Source organism: Aulonocara sp. 'chitande type north' Nkhata Bay, linkage group LG7 (genome assembly GCF_057382095.1).
Source record: "Aulonocara sp. 'chitande type north' Nkhata Bay isolate Kocher_YH1m ecotype deep benthic linkage group LG7, A_spYH_male_GT1.1, whole genome shotgun sequence".
NCBI lineage: Eukaryota > Metazoa > Chordata > Actinopteri > Cichliformes > Cichlidae > Aulonocara > Aulonocara sp. 'chitande type north' Nkhata Bay.
The window spans coordinates 20797709-20821433 of record NC_141350.1 but is presented as its reverse complement, the minus strand read 5'-3'; the positions used below and the strand labels follow the sequence as shown (position 1 = coordinate 20821433).

General features: G+C 40.3%; 3 protein-coding genes across 5 annotated transcripts in view; 2 read left to right on the top strand and 1 right to left on the bottom strand.

Annotated features, from left to right (window-relative positions):
• Nucleotides 1-494: 494 nt before the first annotated feature.
• Nucleotides 495-23725, top strand: part of LOC147325064 (uncharacterized) — a 47099-nt gene continuing 23868 nt past the window's right edge. Inside the window, exon 1 of one of the 3 annotated variants that reach the window (XR_015130558.1) lies at nucleotides 495-641. Coding sequence is in view for 1 of the 3 variants with exons in the window: in XM_086302407.1 (XP_086158533.1) it covers nucleotides 6726-6901 (176 nt within the window). In the remaining 2 variants the exon portion in view is untranslated. Of the gene's footprint in view, nucleotides 711-6609; nucleotides 6902-23725 lie in introns of those variants that run through there. The other 2 variants (XR_015130559.1, XM_086302407.1) reach the window with 2 other exon arrangements.
• LOC147325067 (uncharacterized) lies at nucleotides 2037-5731 on the top strand. The gene is made up of 2 exons (XM_086299341.1): nucleotides 2037-2350; nucleotides 3372-5731. The coding sequence occupies exons 1-2, from the start codon at nucleotides 2037-2039 to the stop codon at nucleotides 3754-3756; spliced, it is 699 nt and encodes a 232-aa protein (XP_086155467.1). The 3' UTR covers nucleotides 3757-5731.
• Nucleotides 3983-6263, bottom strand: LOC147325066 (uncharacterized). Its single transcript, XM_086299340.1, has 4 exons — nucleotides 6062-6263; nucleotides 5669-5920; nucleotides 5011-5100; nucleotides 3983-4839 (listed from the first exon to the last, which is right to left on the bottom strand). The coding sequence occupies exons 1-4, from the start codon at nucleotides 6189-6191 to the stop codon at nucleotides 4580-4582; spliced, it is 732 nt and encodes a 243-aa protein (XP_086155466.1). The 5' UTR covers nucleotides 6192-6263; the 3' UTR covers nucleotides 3983-4579.

Genomic DNA, 23725 nt, shown 5'->3' with positions numbered 1-23725 from the left:
AAATACTCCTCGGAGAAGAAGACGGGGCATATCTGGCAGATCTATATTTATCAACAGGTCACAGCCTGGACATGGAAGTAATACAGTCTCAGATCAAAAGTGGAAAATAACAGAAACACTATTGCAATGAAGAGATTTATTTTAAAGTATAATAAAACCAGTCATTTAAAATTCTGAATAGTACTCTGAAATTTGTTTTTCTGTCTATAGTTCAGCAGAGTGACACAGTAAGACAATGGAGTGTAACACCCACATGCCGTGTCTGTCACCATTAGCTTTGAAATGATTAATACAGGATTAATTTTTGTCAAATCTGATAGTTCATACAAAAAGCATATTGTCAGTAGTCTGCAGCCATGTGTTGCTGCTTTTAAAGTCATTGTTTTCATGACAGTAAATGATTACGCTCTCAAAACACACAAATCTAATTACCCCTCCTATAAATTACAGTGCGGATGACCAGCTTTAGAGATCAAAATTAACGTCAAATTAGATTTGCCTCCTGTCAGAACACAGCGTTCCAGTTTCTGAGAGGACACACACTACTTCAATATGATGGGTGCTCTGGGCATGCAAGTGCCTGAATGAACTAATTAATCATCCCACAATGTTTGAGAACAGCGTCATTTTTAACCATGAAGGTAATACTGCTTGATAAAAAAAAATCCTAAGCATGACAAAACTTAGATCCTGCAAATAATCGTCTGAAGGTAAGAAGCAGAGGATGTTTTTCAATTCTTTTTTTTTCTTTTATAGTCAAGCAGGGTTAAGTGTTCTCTTGAGACAACAGCGTGCATGCAGTGAAGTTTCTCAGAAGTGTTTAAGACTGTTTATTCAGAGTTGCAGCAAAAGTTATTTTTAGAAATGTGAGATTGGTTTCGTGCAAGAAATGGCATTCAGTTTGCAAACTAGACACTTCTGTGAAAATAATTATTCCAACAGTTGGTGTGCAGAAGTACTTAAGGTGGATTTCAATGGGTGCAGATTACTATTGATTAACATCTATGGTGGTTAGTTGGATTTGTTAGAAATATTTGAACTAAACATAAATATTATTCAGCAAACCTGTCCACAGGTTGTATGAACTACACGTGCCTTTCTCAAAAATACTTGACTGTTCCCTAATTTGTACCTTTTTACAACACTAACTAGCAACTAACATCATCGAGACTTATTTAATGTATTTTTGCATCATTATTGCTCACCAATGTTTTTCCTGCTTTCTGTGGAATTTAAATTGGGTTTTAATCAACAGACAGACTCAGTGTCCCCTATGACATTTCAGGAAATTAAATTAAAATTCATTGGCTTACAAAGGAAAGGGCTGGGCCAACTTTATCTGTTAAATAACTGTTTCCTCAGAGCGCGGTGCTAGTCCATATCCCAGCAGAATTATTTTTACAGTAGCTTCAACTTATCCCAGTACACATAGAGTTCCCTATATACAATGGCGTGTCCAGGCCACCCCCCCAACCAGACTGGCCACCCCAGGTGCCACCCCAAAGGCAAAACAATACAATTCAATCAAATATCAAATGTCCGATTATGTTTTCACGGTGAAGCTCAGATATCCGAGTGTAAGTGAATGCAGCATCGGCTTCTGCGCTATGCGCATCACGTTAGCAAAGGTAGGAGAGCCAAGCACGAAAGACGGCACCGCTGGAAACAATTTTTCGGTGAAAGAAAATGAGGACAGAATAAATGTCCCGGTAAGTAATATTAAGTTTGTTGAGTTTAGTAAACTTCGGTGAAATTAGAATACCAAGGAAAAAATAACACTTAAAGAATTATTGCAGCCCTCGAATATTTCAGACAGTATGCTACTGAGGGGAGCTAACATAAGAGTTATGAGTTATATCATCTAACGGTGTGTTCACACCGAACGCGATGGACGCGAATAAAACGCCCCAAACGCCCCTAATTTGACGCGTGTACATTCGCGTCTCAACGCGTGTCCAAGAAAAATCCATCGCGCGTCAAAATATCATATTTTGACGCGCGTGAACCGGAAATGTGGGAGTTTCCATCTTTGCAAGATGGCAGCTGTCGAGCTAGCGCTTGAAGAGAGAGTCTCCCTTCTCTATTTACTGTGGAGAGCAGAGCAGCAGCGTAAAAGACGTCCTCGCCGTACCTGGGTCCATCAAGTCCTCCAGGCGCGTGAGCAGTTTGGTGAGTTTCACCATTTGCTCCAGGAGCTGCGCCTGGATGACGGCAGATTCCAGCGATATCATCGTCTGTCACCCGGCCAGTTTGAGGACCTGCTTTCCCGCGTCGGTCCCAGAATCGCCCGCCTAGACACCAATTACAGGCGCTCAATCCCACCTGCAGAGCGCCTGTCCGTCTGCCTGAGGTTAGTAAAAGTGGTCAATACGGTAGTCCTTTATTGATACCTGTGCTAATATATGCTAAACCATCCATTTATACACTGCTAACATGGATGTGCTATGCTAACAGTGAATGCTGTCGGCGTTTACTGATGGCATAGCACATCCATGTTAGCAGTGTATCGTGTATACACTGCTAACATGGATGTGCTATAACAGTGAATGCTGTCGGCGTGTATAAACTATCGTTTATACACTGCTAACATGGATGTGCTATGCTAACAGTGAATGCTGTCGGCGTTTACTGATGGCATAGCACATCCATGTTAGCAGTGTATCGTGTATACACTGCTAACATGGATGTGCTATAACAGTGAATGCTGTCGGCGTGTATAAACTATCGTTTATACACTGCTAACATGGATGTGCTATGCTAACAGTGAATGCTGTCGGCGTTTACTGATGGCATAGCACATCCATGTTAGCAGTGTATCGTGTATACACTGCTAACATGGATGTGCTATAACAGTGAATGCTGTCAGCGTGTATAAACTATCGTTTATACACTGCTAACATGGATGTGCTATGCTAACAGTGAATGCTGTCGGCGTTTACTGATGGCATAGCACATCCATGTTATCAGTGTATCGTGTATACACTGCTAACATGGATGTGCTATAACAGTGAATGCTGTCGGCGTGTATAAACTATCGTTTATACACTGCTAACATGGATGTGCTATGCTAACAGTGAATGCTGTCGGCGTTTACTGATGGCATAGCACATCCATGTTAGCAGTGTATCGTGTATACACTGCTAACATGGATGTGCTATAACAGTGAATGCTGTCGGCGTGTATAAACTATCGTTTATACACTGCTAACATGGATGTGCTATGCTAACAGTGAATGCTGTCGGCGTTTACTGATGGCATAGCACATCCATGTTATCAGTGTATCGTGTTTTGGAATTTGTAATTTTGGAATTTCAATAATGTATTTTGTAACTGCAGTACACATAATACACATTTTAAACAATTTTGTCCAGGTTCCTTGCCACCGGGGACTCCTTCAGGACCATCACGTTCAGTTTTCGAGTCGGTGTGTCCACGGTGAGCCAGATCATCCCCCAGGTAGCGACGGCCATCTGGGACTGTCTAGTGGACGATTTCATGGCTGTGCCTTCAACTGAAGACTGGCGGTCCATCGCAGAGTGTGTGAAGGCAACGTGTGTTCTCCACAATTTTCTGCGCTGTGTGGACGAGAGAGGGGCACCTGCTGTGAGGGGTGTGGCACCTGCTGTGGTGGAGCCGTTGCAAGGCCTGGGTCGTGTAGCAGCAAACAACTCCTCCAGAGAGGCTGTCCTGGTGAGGGAGAAGTTCATGGCCCACTTCTCGGCAGAGGGAGCTGTGTCTTGGCAACCAAAGGAGTAGCCTGTTTGAAGTCTGAGTGACTTCCCCACAACGGCTCTTTTAAGAGCCACCCACAAACCTCTAAAGAGTGTTCCTGTCTTTTTAAAATTTTCTTAATAAATGGATCTCTACTCCAAAATAACCTAACCTCTCTTTATTCTCTTAAGTAACTTGTCTTCACTATGTTCCTATAACCAGTGTGATGCAAAAGTTTGAGCAACCTTATTAATAGTCATTATTTTCCTGTATGAATCGGTTACAGTAAAAAATGTCAATTACATATATCATATAGGAGACACACACATTGATATACACTACATATTTATGTTATTTCTCTTTTTATGTGTTGCCAATATATGCACCTGCTTTATTTAGTGTAAAGTTATTGCACACTTTCTGTAAATCCAGTGAACTGCATTTCACTTCTCAAATATCACTGTGTGTGTCTCCTATATGATGTATTTAACTGACAATTTAAATTGTGACAAATAACGATTTGTACAGGACAATGATGGCTATTAACAAGGTTGCCCAAACTTTTGCATCCCACTGTATCAGTATATTTTGTCATTAGTATAATATGAAATAAATTCTACTTGTGTCAAGTCGGGTGCCAATATTTGCTGTGTAGTAGAACAGAGACATTTGTCATTATAAATGTTTATTTGATAAAATATATAAATTCAGTAATAAAAAGATTCAACATAAATATATGAAATTTAACTATTTACAGAGAGACAGGAATAAAAAGGACCCAGCTTGGAGTGGAAGAGCCTCAGGGGAGAAGGAGGAGAAGAATAAGAACATTGTTTCTGCCCTGGAGAGCTGCTGCCTCATCAGAAAACTACTGATCATTAGGGTCCAATGTTTCCAAATTTAGCACAGCTGTGCTGTTGTCAAAAACTAATTTATGAATTTGGAATTTCACGAATTCTCGTGTCTGAGGCGGCATGCTCTCCAGAGCAGGAACAAGGCCGAGGAGGAAATACTCTGTTGCAGACGGGCGTGGCCTCTTTAGGGACTCCAGGATAGCCAGCTCCACCGCCGATGGACCATCCTGGGACCCTTCCCTCGACCGCCTTCGAGCTCTCCTCCTCTGTGGGCCTGTAAAAAACAGAACAAAACACCACAAAGAAATGAGAAGGCTGCTACTAGATTGTCATTTTCAAAATTGAAAAAAACCAGGATATGAACAGATTGGTTGTAGATATTTAGTAAAGGTGATCACAAGGGAATCCAAGCAAGTAAAAAGCTATCAGTGCTTGATGTTCATACCTGTGGGTGCAGCAGCAGGAGTGGAGGGACCAGGGACTGGGGAGTCAGGAGAAGCAACAGGGGAGGACTCTGCTGCATGATAACTTGACTCTATCAAGACAATATTAAATGTTAACAGGTTGAAGACAATAGTCATAGAGAATATTATATTATTATATACTTATTATTATATACAGTGGTCTCCCATTTATTGCAGCACATGAACAGTAGTCACAGTTCTCACAAGTTGATTCTCAAAGTGCAAACCTTTGTCGATTTTAAAACGTAAAAGTATTATGCCGCGCTTTTTCTCCGTCTGCGGCGCCACTTTTGTGCGCCTTTTTTGCTCCCGGTGCAGGTGTCTATTTCCGAATGAGGGTCATAGTTATGAGTGTTTTTGTGCTGTTTTTTTCTATTTGAAGTGATGGTTATCAAAACCAAACATGATAAGTTTGGCAAGCGCAGGAGACACGACACGGAGGAGATTTGTCATTTGGGCTGCAGAATGCAATGCGCATCGTTGAAAGCTGTACGGTGCAATAAAAAAAATCAGCGAAAAGGCGAGGCAGTGACGGATGAACAGCGGGACTACTTTATACTGTTTATTAATAAACAAAATATATTCCTGTATGACAACACGCATAAATTAACTGCCTACATTAATTAATTGTAAACATACCTTCTGACTGACACTCCCCTGCTGCCTCTTCGGGCTGTCCCTGGTCCTCGGGGGAGAAGTTCTCCACGGTCCACACCATATTACCGCTGGTCTCCCGCGGGGTGAGGAAGGGGTCCAGAAACCCCATGACCGCGAAGAACTTCCATCTCCTCCCCGATCCTGCTGCAGACCCACTCCTCTTCTCCTTCTCTGACCTCTTCTCCTTATTATAGGTGTCCCTGAGGCTCTTCCACTTTCTCCTGCAGATGTCCTCTGAATAAACGCATTATCTGGTTAGCGGAAAGGTATTTGTACAACAGTGGGAAAATCGCGGGACAGTAGGCGCGCTTGCTAGCTTTTGCACGGCTTCATCGGGTCAGTCTGAAAATTAAAAAGAAGAAGGAATGAACTTACCAGGTTGCCCGATCTCCTCACTTATGTGTCTCCAAGCTAGGTCCTTTTTATTCCTGTCTCGGTAGAAATAGGAGCTGGCATCATATAGCTCGGGGTGGTTAGCCACGGCGCTGATCAGCTTTTCCTCCATACTGAATGAAGAATGAAGGGCTTTGGCTGGATCTGCCCCTTTGACCTAGGTCAGAGCCACGTCACCAGGCTCCTGATTGGTTGTCGCGGCGCGATTTGACGCTGGAGTTCAGATTTTTCCAACTCGACGCGAAACGCGCGTATGCACAAAGTGCAACACAAAAACTCACGCGCGTGGTTTTATTCGCGCGTCAAACGCGCCTGACGCGCTACACTGACGCGCGTTTCGCGCGTCAAACACGCCTGACGCGCTACACTGACGCGCGTTTCACGCGTTTTGGCGTTTTCGCGACGCAAATCTGCTTCCGAATTTTCGCGGGACCCGCAATCGCGCGTCATCGCGCCTTTCCATTGACTTTACATGTAAACCTGACGCTCTATTCGCGTCCATCGCGTTCGGTGTGAACACACCGTAAGTCGTAACATTGCTGTATGGAGCTGCAGATTTGGTTGCATAGCTGGACTGGCCATCGGGCATACCGGGCATATGCCCGGTGACTTATTTTTTATTTTTTATTTTGTAAGGGCATGAACAATGAGAGGTGGTGGATTGGCCAGATGCAGGTCGATGTGTAAAAATAACTCAGTTGTTTGGTGGTGGCTATGGCGGGGCTTCCACAGAGGCCAGCAGGTGGATGAGGGAAGGGGAGGCAGGAGGAGGAAAGACCCGAGGCAGCCGCCAGTCCGAGTGTCAGGTGAACTGAACTTCAGGTAAGAAGTTATGACCTGCAGTCTATCTGGGTCAGATATAAACTAAGTTTAGGTGCAGTTTATTTTTGTTGTGCTGACTTTTTACTGTCAGTTGCAATAACTCATACTGCCCGAGCTAGCATGAAGGAGTTTCTGTACAGCTGTTCAGTTGCTATGATGTTACTGATAGTGAACTTTATTTTATTCATAAGGTTAGTTAGTAGAGTTGCCAACGGCTCCTTAAAAATGGAATGGTCCCTCATTCAGAGAAAATATTATGCATTTGGTATTGAGCTGAGAAGAGACGCAGTTTGTCCCAAACTTTAGCTAGAATGGAAAAAGACAAAGCTGGATTTATTCTGTGTGTTTACGCTGCACAGCTGCCTCTTCTTCTCTCATTCTCTCCCCCTCCCTCTTCTGTTGCCACTTCAATCATGAAACTGATCAATGATCAGCTGATCGGCTTTTCTCTCTTGTTTGTTTATCGCCCACTTTGGGCCAGAAACAGGAAACCAGCAGATGTCGCGCTAAACAACAGCAGCACGTTTAAGCTTGATCAGCTGTTGTTAGAATTTATTTAATATTAATTTCAAGTATCAGCTGATGTTTGCTGGAGCCACAGCTGTAAAGCTGCTGGTCATGATGTCGGTTTGGATATGTGGTGAGAGGGAAACATGAAGATGAAACCAGGAGATGTCCTTACTGAATCATCAGAGCTGAACAGGTGATGGAGAAACAGGTTTACCTTTTAGGTGACAGGAATGAGTTGAAGGGAAGTTATGAACTGTTTCTGAGAGACAAATAACACCAGGATCCTTTTTTACGTAGCTGACAGCTGGTAACTGTGCAGGGGCGGGTCTAGCAAAGTTATGCCAGGGGGCCAGGTAGGGAATTAACAGGGAAAGGTGGAGCACAAAGAAATTACTTTTCTTTCTTATTCTCATTTAAAATATCTCGCTTTTATTAAATAATTATCTAAATCTTACAACCAAAGTTTTTATCTGACGTAAAATGTATAGAAATCATACATATACCAACAAGACTGTACATCACTGTCACAACAGCATTTGTTTTCATTCAAAGGCTTTATGGTTTTAATACCTGGTGGGCCGGTCTGTAGTCAAAATGCCTGATTTTCTGTCCCGGTCCAGCCCTGCAGGTTAATACTGGCAGTGTCACCATGCCAGCTGACTGTATTTCATCATCAGCCAGTGTTGTTCTTTATCAATATTACCAAAGTTTACGATAAGGCAGCAGAGAAAGTATTTACTTGCTTTCAGGTTTTATTCAAATGTTAGTCTTTTCAGTTGTTTCCCCACTTTTTTCCTGTTTCAAAATCAAACACCAGTTTGTGAGAAGATTATCTTCTTTTTTTAATAAGCAGATAAAGTTTTGCATTGGCATTGGCTAATTTGTCAATTGTTTGTTACAAATGTTCGTATTTTAATATTCAAAAATGTTTTTGCCCAAAACATATGTGCACTACATGTCAGTAAAAATACTATGCAAATATTGCTGTCCTTGAATGCTGAGTAAGCACTGACAAAGCACTGATTGTATCTCTTGTACTTTATCAACGCAGTATCTAAAAACTTTGCACCGTAGTGGTTAAAATCTCATTCTAATAAGAGTTAAAAGCGCATTCGGTTATTAGGTTTATAGGGTTATTGAATTATGGTTAATGGTTGGTAGAATTTTTTTTTAAACATTATCTGCCAATTACATCTGCCACCCTTCTCCAAATCTGTGCCCCTACCTGGCCCCCCCAACAAAAATTTTCTAGACACGCCACTGCCTATATAATGCCAGATCCAGAATATGTTATAAATGGCAGCATTATCACCCTGGACTGAAAAAGTACAGACTCTCAGTACCAACATTTTTAGTTGTCTGATGGAGATAAATGATCAATGTTAAGTCTACTGCCTGTTGTAGGCATCAGTGTGCTTTAAAAAAAAAAAGCACGTTAACCCTCAATTTTGGCAGTAATCTGTTAGGTTAACCGATGATTCAAAATTGGTAAAATAGATGGATGCATGCATGAATGGATTTATACTACTTACATCTATTTTGCAGTGTGTTAACTGCTTTCGGAGCAGACTCATTTCAGTCTGTGAAATTTTCAGTATTTTTGCATTTAAACCCGTAGGAGTTGCGTGGTATCTTTTTACATGAATTCACAATAATTTGCTAAAAGGTTTAACTCCAGTTGTTGACCTATTTATTTATTTAGCCCTAAATGTTTTTGATGCAAAAATGTAGCTGCCAGTAGTCCCCAAGGAATCCATGGGCTTCTGTTCCCAGTACCATCTCGCAGAGATCGCGTCATGCAGAATCAACATTTTAATTAAGGGCTCTAATAATATATGATTGTGTGCCTGCATGGGTTAAGGTTTAATGGAGGACATTGCTTTAAATAACAACCTGATCCGAGTCACTTTATCAATAGAACATGCTCCCTCACATGCACCTCGCAGACTTCCTAGTTATGCTTGAGGGCACTTACATCTTTGTTGGCACCTTGGGTATTCCATTGCACACTTGACATGCACTCCCATCTGAGACTGCTCGTGTCACACTTTGGCCCGAGGGTTATAGCAGGCCAGACGAGCGAGGGAGTCAGACTCTCTGCCTCACCTCCCTGTGGAATGAGGCACAGATGCATTGTGAGCATGAACTGACTGGGTTTGTCACAACCCGCCCCACACCCCTTACCTTCCCTCCTCTCCTTTTCCCCTTGCTCTAGTGTGCAGCCCCTGCATCAGCTTTTTTGTCATCGTGTGAAGCACACTGTCAAGTGCATTGTGAAAGTAAGATTAAAATGGTTAAGACAAATAAAGAAGTAGGCGTTTATTGATTTATTTATTTACGTATTTATATGTCCTTGCAAGCCTGAATTCCACAGCGGAAGAAAAAGCCTGTATGTTTGTATGCATGTACACATATATGTATGCATTTATTTTTCTTTGCCAGCAGAAAAAAAATCACAATTGCTCCTGGCATCAACTTCACTGACAATCATTAAAAAAGAGTAACGGCTCAGAGGGCAGGATGACCTATACATGGTCTGTTGGTTCTAAGGCTAGGTCACATGGCAAAGGTTTATGCCATAGTCTGCACAACTGGTGCCTCAGTAAGAGATGGACAAGGCAAGTCAGGCCCATGGTCGATGCAGAAAGCCTTTTTTTTTTAAATTAAAGATCACTTATTATATCACTTATATAGAGTATTTAGCAAGATCTTATTTACAAATGAAACTAATGAAATCAACATACAGTAGGTATAATTACCGTACTTTCTGGACAATAGAGCGCACCTGTATATAAGCCGCATCCGCTCTATTTTTAAAAAATAAAAAAAAAAAAGATATACAAGCCGCACCCAGCTATAAGCCGCAGATATCTATGATGAAAAAATAGATATTTACTGCATGTACAGAACAATCTTGTAGTGCAAATGTACAAGTATGTACCTGAACAGATTCTTTCCGAACAATGCCTTTTAACACGGCAGCAACTTTGCTGATTAAAACGTAACAGAACCAAGAGAAAATAACCGCTATTTATTTACCTCCATTTTTCCTGTATTTGAAACCACATGTCACTTTAATCATCTTCGCTGAAACCCATGAAGTCGTCTTCTTCAGTGTCGGAGTTGAACAGGCTCAGAAGCGCTTCATCACATCTGTCTCCATCAGTCTCGCTCTCCGTGTCACTGTCATCCTCCAGTGAAGTTGGCTCTGAAGGTGCGCCGCTCTCTTCGCGCAGCAGTCCAGCCTTTCGGAACCCATTGGTGATGGTGGATTCTTTCACAGCACTCCACGCTGTTAGGATCCACTGACAGACATCAGAAAAGGATGCTTTTCGCATGCGGCCAGTTTTTGTGAATGACTTTTCACCGCTTGTCATCCAAGTCTCCCACTCAACCCGTAGTGCAGCTTTAAATGCCCGATTTACACTGATGTCAAGTGGCTGCAAAAACTTTGTTGTACCTCCAGGAATCACAGCTGGAATGGAGTTTGTTTTCTTGATCGCTGCTTTCACAGAATCTGTGATGTGGGCCCTCATGCTATCCAAAACAAGCAGTGCTTTTTTCCGGTGAAAAAATCCTCCCGGGCGCTTCCCATAGCACTCCGTTAACCATTCCTTCATTAGACCTTCTATCGTCCACCCTTTGGTGTTAACTTTGACCACTATGCCTTTCGGGAGTTGTTCTTTCGGCATAGTTATGCGCTTAAAAATCACCATTGGTGGAAGTTTTTGTCCGGATGCCGTGCATGCCAGAACGCAGGTGAAGTGCGTCCTCTCATGGCCTGTTGTTTTCAACAACACGGATGATGCACCTGTCTTGTTAACGGTCCTGGTCAGAGGCAGATCAAATGTTAAAGGTACTTCATCCATATTGATTATGTCGTCTGGTCCGATGGAGTTTTCTTGTATCTTTTTTTCAACGAATTTGTGGAAGTTTTCAACTTTTTCCTGATAGTCAGGGGGGAGTTGCTGACAGAGAGTGGTCCGTGCCCTGACGGACAGGTTTTTACGTTTCATAAATCTGAAACACCATGACGGCCCACCTTTGAAATCTTTAATATTCATTTCGCGGGCGATTGTTTTGGCTTTCAGTCGGATCTGTACAGTGGATACACCTCGGCCACCTGCTCTCAGTGTCTTCACCCATTCCTCCAGGACATTTTCAAGTTCAGGCCACCTGCTTTTATGTCCTCTGAAAGCTTTTCTCGACTTTTGGCATTGCATGAGCTCTTCCCGCTGCCGCCTCCAACGTCTCACCATAGACTCATTGACGCTAAGCTTGCGTGCAGCAGCGCGGTTTCCCTCCTGGATAGCAAGATCGATGGCCTTCAACTTAAAACTTGCATCATACGAACTTCTTCGTGTGGTTTCCATGATGAAGGGGCGAGGATTTGAAAATAATTACCAGTTGGTAATTTGTTGTGCGTGTTCTATCTGCTAAAGAAAAAGTAGTGTATTCTTCTTTGCATTGATTTTTCATCTATCTTGTTTTTTATTCTAATTCTGGTTAGAGTCCCCCTAGTGGTGGAAGAAAAATCCACAGAATAGCCGCACCTTTGTATAAGCCTCATGGCTCAAAACCTAGGGAAAAAGTAGCGGCTTATGGTCCAGAAAGTACGGTAATAAAACTTTGTATAGATTAAATGAATTTGGTACCTTGTAACTAAAAGACAGAATGTTCAGAAACATGTGTTAAACCTTATTAACCACACTTATTTTGTTGTGTCAGAAAAGCAAACCATCATCCACTTCACCTGCAGTAGATGCAGCTGTAGGGATTTACGAGTTCTGAAGCCGACTAGACTTCTAGGACTATTGGAAATGGAAAGTGGGAGTGACACAATCTCTGTTGAATGTAAATCCAAAAAACAACAAAAAAAAGAATGAGTGGAAAGTATCTAACAAAAGCCTGAACTGTGTGTGCTTACTTGATGAGACGCTTATGCAGTTACAACTCCAACACAATCAATCTGGTAAATGATGTCTGAAGCCCAAGGACTACATTCAGTTCTGAGCTCGAAAATGTATCTGGATAATTTCTAAACACATAATTAAGTTCCTCCATACTTGGATGCTTGAGGGAACAGTTGCTGAAACTTAATTTCAATGAAACAGGCCTTAAAAAACTCTACTTTTGAGACTAATGTGCTGTAAAATAAATGCCCAAACTCATATCTTATTAACTTTCCTTTTCTCAGGGAACAATGTCACCATGTTGAAGCGAAATGCATGCTGTCCTATTTTTAGGTATCCATCTCCCGTTAGCTGATGTCAAAGGCAAGAGAAATACACAGAAGCCACACAGTACAGTCTGTAAATGGCATAGTAACTAATTACGTGTTGTATGACACCATACAGAAAATGTCTGTGCAAATGAATTTTTAGTGCAATGGTTTGCCCACTAATTTAATTCTTTCTTAGATCATCATTGAACATTTAGAATGCAAGAACGTCATCTGCCACAATGAATATGCATGACTACATGAATGTTTTATAAATGATGATAGGGCAGGCAACACTACTAAAATTACATTTCTCGAATAGCTTTTATGTGCCAATTACACCACAGCAAAAATGAGCGACCCTTTGATGTAATCTAAAGCAAAGAGCATTAATGACATGATTTGCATGAGGTGTTTAAGAGCAAAGTTACCTGAGGGGCTTCTGTTCTGATTAACTAAGTCTAGTGTCACACTACGCACCACCCAGATTTACAGTCACTGGGTGATACAGATGATTCAAGACAAATCCTCACTTAACACAGAGAATTCTAAATATGGTTAATGTACTAAAGAAAAGTGGGTTGTTTGCAGAATGAGGAAAAGTGGCAATAACTGCACACCTGACTTGACTGCTTAACTTTTATATAGTTTTTTCTTTCCGCATTGAAATTAGTGTACATAAAAATTTTAATTAAATTCACAGAGCACCTACTGTAAAATACATAAACATACATACATAAACTGTATAACTAAACAAATAACACATATAACAGTTTGAATGTACAATCTTTCTAAGCATTGTAGGAAAACCACAAATATAAGCCTCAGATGTTGCAGAGTAACAAAACTGACATAATTATGTATCACTCGGTCAAAATGTATAGAATCAGTGTATAGCAACCACAATTCGGTACGCTCAAAAAGATGATTCTTCAAACTCAACAAACATGAAGCAACAACTTTGAGAAATACATTTGAGATGTATAAAATCAAAGGTTTACTGTAATAATCATTTAGAAAATGTGCTCAGTATAAACTGAAAATATATCAGTTAAATAAATGTCTTTAGACTTGATTCCATTAAACTTAACATTTCACATTGTACCAATGTAACAAAATTGCATGTCAAGTTGTAATTAAATTAGTTAAAGTCAGCCTTTTATTCATTTATTTTATTTTTTGAGTGTACAAATTAACCAGATAATATGAGTCACTGGCAATGTAATATTCTTATAAAAGCATTTCATGCTAAGATATTTGTGCTTAGCAAAAAATGCCAATACACTGAATAACATAACTTTAACATCCTATCATGTGAGGCAGATGCATATAGGATACCACATACCCGGAAAAAAAAACCTGATGTTGCGACACATGATGGGCATGTTCTAATTCATTTTCTAAATCTCCAGGTTATGTCACTCGTCACTTGGGGGAATGGGAATGGCTCTTCTGACTCCTCTACTGCGGTTTCATTCTCATTAAGCTTGAGGGCAGTGAATTTCCTTTCAGCTCAAAGTAATAAAGCGATTCTCAGTCAGGTCCAACTTTGGAGTAATTTAAATGGTCTTTCTTGAAGTTTGATAGACATTTCTCACAATGCAAACCCCGCAGCATACCAAGCAGAATGGGAAACTCATCTCTGTTAAACATCAGTAGAAAAGTTTTCATGTTATCTTTGCTGTTATGTACTTTCATGACCTCTGAGTGTCTGTATCACTTGTGTGATTGAACTAACTCAGCTTGAAAGCCACTTCACTACACACATGTGCTTTCTCATTCTCCACATATATGTCTAGCTGTTGGCCCTGTGGGCTTTTATTTGAATGGATATTCAACTTTGTAAGTGGTGCCATCGCCCAGAAAACTGGGAAGACTGAATTATGCTGCTGACCTTCCACATAGAGCTTCTGGTCTTGTCTGCATGAACTCTGAAAGAAGAGGCCAAGGCTCTAATCAAGTACAAGCACTTTATATTGATTTCCTTAAAGTTCTTTTATTCTTTTATTGCAGACGAGTCCCAGCAAAAGGCTTTGCTTGGCATCTTGTCATTAGGGTTTATTGGTCTTCCAGAACAGTCACAGCCAAAGGGTGTGTGGTGATTGCTCTAGTTAGATTTCATCACAGAAAGTTCTGCACAGTCTTGTAAAATGAGAATGTGTCAGACTTTGTCAGCAGGGCTGGGAGCGACTAATGAGAAAAGACAATAAAATGGCCTTGCTACATTATTTTTAGTTTTGTCACGCTGTGCTACTACATGACAATCATCTGAGCGGAAAAAAATCCACTGACTTCCTGAAAGAGACTAAATCAAATCTATAATCAAGATCAATTATTCTGAGCCATGTGGAGTAGCTTATACATTTAGCAGACTGAAAACCATAAAAGCTCTTCTGTGATCTCCTGTACACAGGAGATATTCCCACGATATAATTTGATTCAATCAAGCTTGTCTTGATTTTGCTCTGTGGAAATGGTTAAGGAATGTTCAAGATTTTAGCATTCACTGCTAATGAAATGTAAATTTCATTTGTTTAGCGCTGTTGACAAAACATTTTAAGTGTCTTATGTTCTAATGAGTAATGCACGGTTGGTTGATTTTAGTCATTATTACTTGATTTAATGAAGATGCAGACATCAGCTGTCAGCTGGAGTGCTACAGATCTGCTACCAGAGTAACTGCAAATTATCCTGAGTCATTCGGAGCCGAGACGTATTATTTACTAAGCCCAATCCACTTAGAGTTTTATCTGAAAATATATGTGAAATTTTCTTCCGTGGATGTTGTTACTGCCTTGATAACATAGGCCTTTATTATAACTGTTATTATAGTATATTATTTAGTAGGCTTAAAAACAGTCACTGTATGTGTTCCAGGTTGGTAGGGTATTGGAAAACTGAGAACCAAAATTCTCTTGCTAAATCAGTCATGTGGCAGTGAAGCAATCAATATAATTTGAGTCTCTCAACAGCCAAGGTTATCAGGCTGTGTTGTGTTCTGCCGGTGGTAAAAACACAGACAAACCAGGGTGAATTTTAAACAATTTCAAGCCAAAGGGAAATTTGATTTATCATCACAAACTATTTTAGCCAATATTTATTACCATCACCATAATACAGTTTTCAAAAAGGCATGGTTATTACTGCACGGAACAGTGTGTTGCCTTGCCACATGTATTAGTACTCTTCTTAATTTCACATGCAAAGAAAGAGTGTAATTTCTGACGGCATGTTTAATACTTGACTTTCAAATCCCCAAACAGTTCAGTTAATCTGGTTTTGGGTGTATGCACTAATGGTAGGTTCAGACTGCACATTATCATCCTGGTCGCATCCTGGTCTGTGCAATGTACAAAGAAACAAAATATGGTCATTGTACACAACCGTACGTCAACCTAACTGACAATGTTAGATTTTATCAACAAGGTTTAGAACACAAAAACCTCTGAAAATGTTTTTTTCTTTAGCCTTTAGGTAAAAATCTAATATTTTCAGTTAGGTTGACTTGACAGGTTGTCTTATATCAGCTTTGGAAGGTGTACAACTATTATTTGATAGACGAACTGATAAATAAATATATTACAGTGTTTTCTCTTTTGTAACATCCCAAGTGCTTAAGCTTCCTCTACTTTAAATGCACAACCAATGCTCGTTCTAGGCTTGGAGTGTGTAGAAGGGCATGCCTCAAGTTGAAATCAATTCTGGCCAAAGACCAAACACTCTAGGAGCACAAGCATTTCAAGCAAACTGAACCAGTCAGCCAGTATTTACCAACTGGTTCAGCTTATATAAGCAAGCAAATAAGGCATCAGGGTTAACTAGTGTTCATCGGCCAATAATCAAATTTTCTGTCCTCCAGAGTTATTATAATTTACACATCCAGTCTGCACACACAGGGAACAACTATTTGATACACAGCACATCCATGGTTCACTAAGGTGGCCATCATGTCCATCCGTCCATTTTCTTTGGCTTTTCCAAAGCAATCCCAGCTCTATACCCTTGACAAGTCGCCAGTTTCTCGCAGGCCTGGCTATCATATCCTCTGCAGCCAAAACATTCTGACCACTCACAGTTGACATAAGGCTGATTGTCTCATAACAATGGTGCATGTTGAGTTCTCTCAATTCTCATAATTAATGTTTATAACAGAAAAGCCCTGGTGTAAAGTCCTGAGAGACTATGACAAGGAACAATTGTTATAGGAGAATGACATGCTTTAGCTGCTTGGTGCCGTTTGGGTGTAAAGGAAAGGCCCAACAGTATATTAGGTACAGATGTCTGTAATGTTTTGGCTCATTGATGTAGACTGCAATGAAACAGTTCTTCTATAATAAACTGTAGTGGGGGAAAAAACAAAAATCCCTTGCTTAGCTTTTAACCAAGTTAGAGCTGTAAAAATCCAATATAGAAAGAGGTTGTGATTAGCACCACTAATGAGATTAGACACTTAAAGCATAAAAACTAAAATAGGGGCTACATTATCTTATGAATCATGAATGATAATCGTCTTACATCTGGCAGCATATCCCAAACCTTTTACAAAGGACTAGTGTGACATTAACATTGATGCCAGAAGCATTACATGACCCTTCTATTAGTGCAAAGTGTAGTATTTAGTATTTACCTACAGCCACAATGTCAGCAGCTCCTACTTCACCCAAACAACACAAAGGATATTATGCATTATCATGATCACATTATCACAACAGTTTTACAGAAAACAGCAGCTATATAATCATGTGCAGTGCTCTGTATGTTTCATTTCCAGTGAAACTATGATTATCTCAGCCTGGGTCTGTGCCACTTCTTGGATGCCAGTGTGAGTCCTGCCATTCTGGCCTGACGGACAGTCATGCAATCATCAAAGGTGGACCTCTCACACATCTTTGTATGGTTATCAGGTTTTTCAGGTCAGAGGAGGGAGGATATTGGCTCCTGGTGACTCTGCAGGATGCCTTTACCCCATTAACATTAGCCGTCTAATCCCCTGGTTGGCTGCAGCTGGAAGGATCTGACAGAGGAGTTCTGTCTCTGTCTCCCCGTGTCTGAAAACTGCCCTTTGCTGAAGGTGACAGCAAAATTCATTCCCCTAGACTTTTTAATCTCAGAGGCCTGTCAGGGAAGCAGTTTAATTATGACTGATACGGCTGCATGTGTCTGCGTAAGTTTGTGTGTCTAGAGAATATCAGTGTCACTGTGTCTGCGCTGCTGCCAGTGTGTGGGGGGTAGGCAACGGGGGGTATCCAGCTTTTCAATTAAGAAGCAAGTCTGGACATGGACTGAGCTATGCTCGCCATTACACTTGCCTATTCAGAGATAAAAAGTGCTATATTATATATGGCTAGGCCATATGAGGGTCATTAACTACCACATACTTAGTGCTGTCAACCAACTTTCTGCTGATATTTTTGATATTTGCATACACTGGTATGTATGTATTTGCATTGACTGATTTAAGTGCTTCATTTGTCGTTTTTCCCTGAATTTTTTTCTTTCTTTAGCCTTCATGCAAAAATTACAAAAAGACAGAAAACAAAAGATGGCAGTACAACTTGACTTATGAAGATACTTGAAGGTAATAATTTATTAAAGCAGACTGCATGTTATGAGCAAGACATCATTGTAAACTTCAAGCTGCAAACAGCATATTTCCTTATGCCGTGTATCTAAAACAGATGCTACACACAAAAAACCTTTCAGCACATAAATGAATTTAGATGTTGTTTTGACAGCTTAACTGCAAAGCGAGTTGCAGGCTTGTGACCTACACACTCTCACTGCACAGTGTGGAAAAAGCAAGTTAGTTAGTTGGGGTTGCAAAAGGCGAGTCAGAGACTTAAGCTGCAGACAACTTAAAGTTTAGGCAGCTTCATGGTGGAAAGCATATTTCCTGAGTAACATGCTGAGTCGTTTTCCAACAGCACAGAAGTATTATCAGTATCCAAGTACAAAAATCTGCTTATCTAATGTTAGTAATCAACAATGGATTAACTTCATGCTTTCATGCAAGGGAGTTGGATTTAACTACTTGTTTGGCTAAAACCAGCTTTATATTGCTTTCAAGTGGGTTTTGTGAAAACGATTTAGAATTTATACTGACATTTTTTTAAAAATACAAATAATCCAGCCACATCAGATTTATCCGTTTCAGCCTGTTGCCAGGTTGTGGCAGCAAACTTTCTCATCATCTTTTTCATGGTGTATGTCTTGCAGAGAGTGCGAGAGCTACACAGACTGTGACACTGCTGCCAACATTCATCATCCTCATGTTCCTAAGAGCACTATACACTTGATACTACAGTATACGAGATAGGTGATGGCTAGTGTTCATCTTTGCTGCTTTATGCAGAATGTCTCCTTTTACCCTTTCTGGACTCTGAAGGTTCATTGCAGGTATAAAGATAAATAAAAATATAAAGATATTTTGTGTAAAAGTGAAAACACGCATCAAATGTGCATTAGTTTGGTGAAGAGCAACAGTACCGCTGAGGACCGGGTCACAAGAGGTTAATGTGAAAACTACCATTAAGCAACAGCTGCATCTTGTCTGAGGAAATATGGCCAAGGTTCTTTAGGATTAGCCAAAGTGGATTTAATTGGAGAGCAAACAATAAGGGAATGCGCAATTAAAACTGCTTCATTAGACAAATGCCTCTCTACATAAACATATTATTAGCCAGGGAAATGGCAGGCTTTTTTTCATAAGTTGACTTTATTAGCAGTTCCATTGGTCAGGGCCTCTTGAGGTCAGAAGGCTTTATGAATGTGAACAGCTTTTCTGGTGATACTGCTGCCTTTTCATTCCTAAATTGACTTTCTTGGTACTTGGTGAGGTCAGGTTGCGGTAATAAGTGGGGAAGAGGTTGATCCCCCGTTGCTAATTACACGCCACATGGCATTGTTATTCTTTGCTAATTGCATGCTGTGAGTTGCTGAAGGCGCCTTGCCTTGGAGATTTTTGATCTATGTATTAAGCCTGTGTATTTGGCATTGGCGCTGGCGGCTCTGTAGCAGTCAGTAAAACTGGCCCCACCATAAACATTCAGTAAGTCCTCTGACAGAAGTGAGGGTTATTGCTTCGCTTATATGAATCACTAAAGCTAAGTAGTTTCTGGTTAAATAAAGAACACGAAGAGTCTGGTACAAGGAGGAAATATGCAGCACACATAGACTCGGTCCAGAACATTTGCATATAATGTGGGCATACACGCTCCATGGAATAATGCATATGCTTGTCAGTTGCTATTTCTGTGTATATGAATTTGTTTTGCAGAATTTGCATAAGTCTTGAAAAGAATAACATGAGACTTTCAGCTATTAGCTATTTTGAATTTCAGTTGTGGGCTGTGGATACTGGATTCACCGACATCCACAACAATCTACCGAGCTTTAAATCAGCAAATGAGAATATTCCTGTTTGTCTGATTTGTTTCAAATGCCTGAGATTTTTTTTAGCTATATTTGCTTCATCATATGGGTCTTATTTTCTCCTACTATTTATCACTTCTCAGGCCAGACAAGCCGCTAGGAAGTAGTGAGTGTTTCGGAAGGGTGAGATTATGCAAATGACTTGTTTTTCCCTACTCGAACTCTGAACAAATAGTGATTTAATCAAGAATAAAAACTCACAAATGACACTCCATGAGAAGTGCATCAGTGTCAGCAAAACTGTGACAGACATGCTTTTGAAAAGCAAATCCATGAAAGTAGCTTTGATAGCTACAATTTGGCCTGACAAAAACCGCACATTTTGCAGCATGCTGTCATCTAAGAGGCTTGACGTTTTAGAAGGGCAAGAATTTCTCCCGTGTCAACAACTTCCTCACCCTACAACTGTTAGACAGAAACCACACTTTTACATTTTCCACAGAATATGCTTCTTACTTGTCTAGACAGTGCATCAGTTAGCATTATGATGTGAAAGAACAGGGCTTTATGGGCATTGATCCTTGCGAGGAAGCAAATTAACACATTTATTTTGTCTTTGTTCTACACACTGCATGCGCATACACACGTGCACACATATTTAATAAGGCAGGAATGTGCAAATGTGAACACAATATATTCATGAGAACACATAAAACAAGTCATCTGGAAAAACTGGAAGAGGGTGTAACTGTCAAGTGTAATGCTGTCACTACCTGTGAAACATTGATGCCATGCCAATGGCAATCAAGTTCCTTTTAGCTTGGACATTCTGCTATAAGGGTAAAAAATTCAGCAAGACTGAGCACTTAAAGCATTGACTGTATACAATGATGAATATAGCGAGTGATGACAAGCTCATGGGTTTATGTTGGAGATGAACTGAAGCCTAGAGAATGGTATTAGAATGTTTTCTGGTTGGAGGCAGAATGTCCCATTTATGGGAAGCAACGTAGGTCAAGCAAGTGACATTTGAAATATGGTAGCAGCTCATAGCTGTGATGTCTTATGAATAAGGTGCCTTGTAGACATATAACTTAAGATTCCAATTTCTTATGAAGTGTATTTCCTTCAAAGTCATTAAAAAAACATTAGCTAAAAAGAAAAAATAAATAAATATCAGAATCTCTTGAGGGAGTGTCAGTGCAATTAACCAAAGAACAAGCCATAATTACAGCAAACCAAAAATGGATTAAAACTTGCTGACAAATGGCTAATTTTGTCTGAGGAAACTATATTACCTTCTCCCCTAACACATAACAAAATAACTGAATCAAAGCAATGTGAGTGCAGCTTAAGTTCACCACAGAATGACCCCTCAGGCCTGCCTCATCCATGTCACTCCAGCACAGGTAGGAAAAACCCTCAAACTACCTTTTTAAAGGACTAATATCTACATAATTATGAATATTATTTTTTGAAATGACCACCAGCACACTCATCAGAATGAGTGGACTTTGCTGATAACCTTCTAATGACTTATGATAAAACAAAAATATTGTCTTAGTATTTAGTAGAGAATATAATACTGTTTGGCATGTACTTCTGCAGTTCTTGGAGTATTTATTGTTGCCACTTAGTTTAAAGTCCCACTATAGTCTGACTTGGTTCACCAGGTTGAAGAGTTGGCTGAAGCTAGTATAATGAAGGAAACTGTTTAGGAAATTGGGATGAAAGTTGTTAATAGACAGTTAAGTTGGACCTTAGTCACATGGGCATAAAGATCTGTTGATGATTGGCTCTGTGGGAAAAATGTGTTTCCCAAGTAGTCCTGCATAGTCGCCAGTGCTTCCTGGCAGTTGCTAGCATGAAAATGGTTGCTAAGAGGTTGCTGTACCAAAAATCTCCCTATCATTGCTGTGGTTGCTAACAAGTTCCCACGGTCACAAGTGGCTAGCATGAAATATGTCCCAAATGCCATTCCAAGCAGTGATGGAAAGCATGACAAAGCATTAATGGAGAACATTTGCCCTGAAAGCAAAAGTCCCACTAGTAAGTCACAATTTTAGTCTGAAGTTGAATGTTCTCTGTTTTCAGTTTGTGTCGCACTTTTTCAAGCTTCACAACAGCTCAGAGAGACAGTTGGCATGTTCCACACAAACTACTAGATTCCCAAAACTATAATGAAGAAAGTTTAGGGCTGAACCTTTGTGACGAGTTTAAGCAGCGATCAGCTGCAAACACCCAAAACCAATCACCAATCTGTCAGGGGAATACACATTTTCTAACAAGGACCTCAAAAAGAGACATTGCTTTCCATGTCTCTCGCTCCCTGTAAAAAGAGCAAAAGTGGTGAAGCAATGACACCAACAGCTAACATAGCAACATAATTCATTCAGCATCTAATTGCTCTGTCTGCCCTCAAAGAGCTGTGTACATCCCACTTGAATCCGGTTGTGGGTTTCCAGGCCGCGTGACAGATGGGTTGAAATTGTATGTAGTCCTTGGATTTTCTGAATAAACTGTGTCATGTCTGGCAACTCTGGTAATATTAAATAGATACACAAAACTTATGGATGCATGTATCACACCAACTACAGGTTTTTAAGAGATCTCAAAAGAAAGTGCAGGAAGTAACATTAATGCTTTATTCTATTTAAGGTGAGCCCATGATAATGGGGCAAAAGCTGAAAATCATAACTGTCTGTACAAAGTACTGTGTCAGTGGAGTAGTGAAATATATTTTCAATATATTTAAATATTTCAAATGCATATCGATGTTAACCCATCCAGCAGTTCTTCACAATAAATGTTAACCTCATTTGGTGCCAGAGGAGAACTTGATGGATCACCACAGGTTTCATCCTCTGAGGAAAGTTTTCAATGCAGCAACTTCATATGACTCAAAGTGCTGTGTAGTTGGATACACTGCCATCAGTAGAATTACTCTCAAGTGTGGCTTAAGCCAAAACAATTACACTAAATATCAAGCACTAACATTTATATCACTTCTCCAAGCAATAAAGGATACAGCCGAGTAAACCTGTATGCTTCAAACTCTCATTAAAAGTCTTATTCCAGCTCTGCCTATCCCTCCAACTCTGCCAGCCAGCAAGCTGTAGTCTCTAGACACCATCTTCACCTAAATAAATTCCTCTTCACTAAACTCAGTCTGTTTCAACTGCAACTGTCTGCAGAGTATGTTCTCCTTGTGTCTCTGTGCCCTTTAACTGTTGGCTTCACTGACAAAAAGCTGGAGAATCTATCTGTACACGTGTGCATGTGTGTTCGTGCAAAATCTGTTTACATCGATGGCAGCATGTGAATATCTGCACATGCATAGTCAGGCAAACAAGGATTTCTTCTTTCTTTAATACTGAAATAGGTCAGAGATCTATGTGTTTGTGTGTTTGGGGAAGCGTGTGCAAGGCAAACAAGAATTACATTTCAAGCTGCATTTCAGTTCTAACAAGAGTGACATTTTTCTGTTTTCATCATGACATTTTATCACAGACATTTCTCTGACCCGAGGGCCGCTGGAGAGAAAATCCGGAGAATGGCCGAAAGGGAACCAGCAGAATAGGCTACATATTTTGTGAGCCGCAGAAATAAAGTCTATCTAATTAGGATCTCATGTATTGTCTTTTTCCAGAGGCAGTTTCTGATTCTGCCATTATTAACATTTTTCTTTTCTCCACTTCGTGATCATTTCCATGCCACGGGTC

Bases quoted from the DNA above. Each gene is read 5' to 3' on its own strand.
- LOC147325067 (XM_086299341.1), top strand. From the start codon at position 2,037: ATGGCAGCTGTCGAGCTAGCGCTTGAAGAGAGAGTCTCCCTTCTCTAT. The intron at 2,351-3,371 runs GTTAGTAAAAGT...AATTTTGTCCAG, and splicing joins CGCCTGTCCGTCTGCCTGAG to GTTCCTTGCCACCGGGGACT.
- LOC147325066 (XM_086299340.1), bottom strand. From the start codon at position 6,191: ATGGAGGAAAAGCTGATCAGCGCCGTGGCTAACCACCCCGAGCTATAT. The intron at 5,921-6,061 runs GTAAGTTCATTC...GCGTTTATTCAG, and splicing joins TGAGGAGATCGGGCAACCTG to AGGACATCTGCAGGAGAAAG. The intron at 5,101-5,668 runs GTATGTTTACAA...TTGTCTTGATAG, and splicing joins AGGGGAGTGTCAGTCAGAAG to AGTCAAGTTATCATGCAGCA.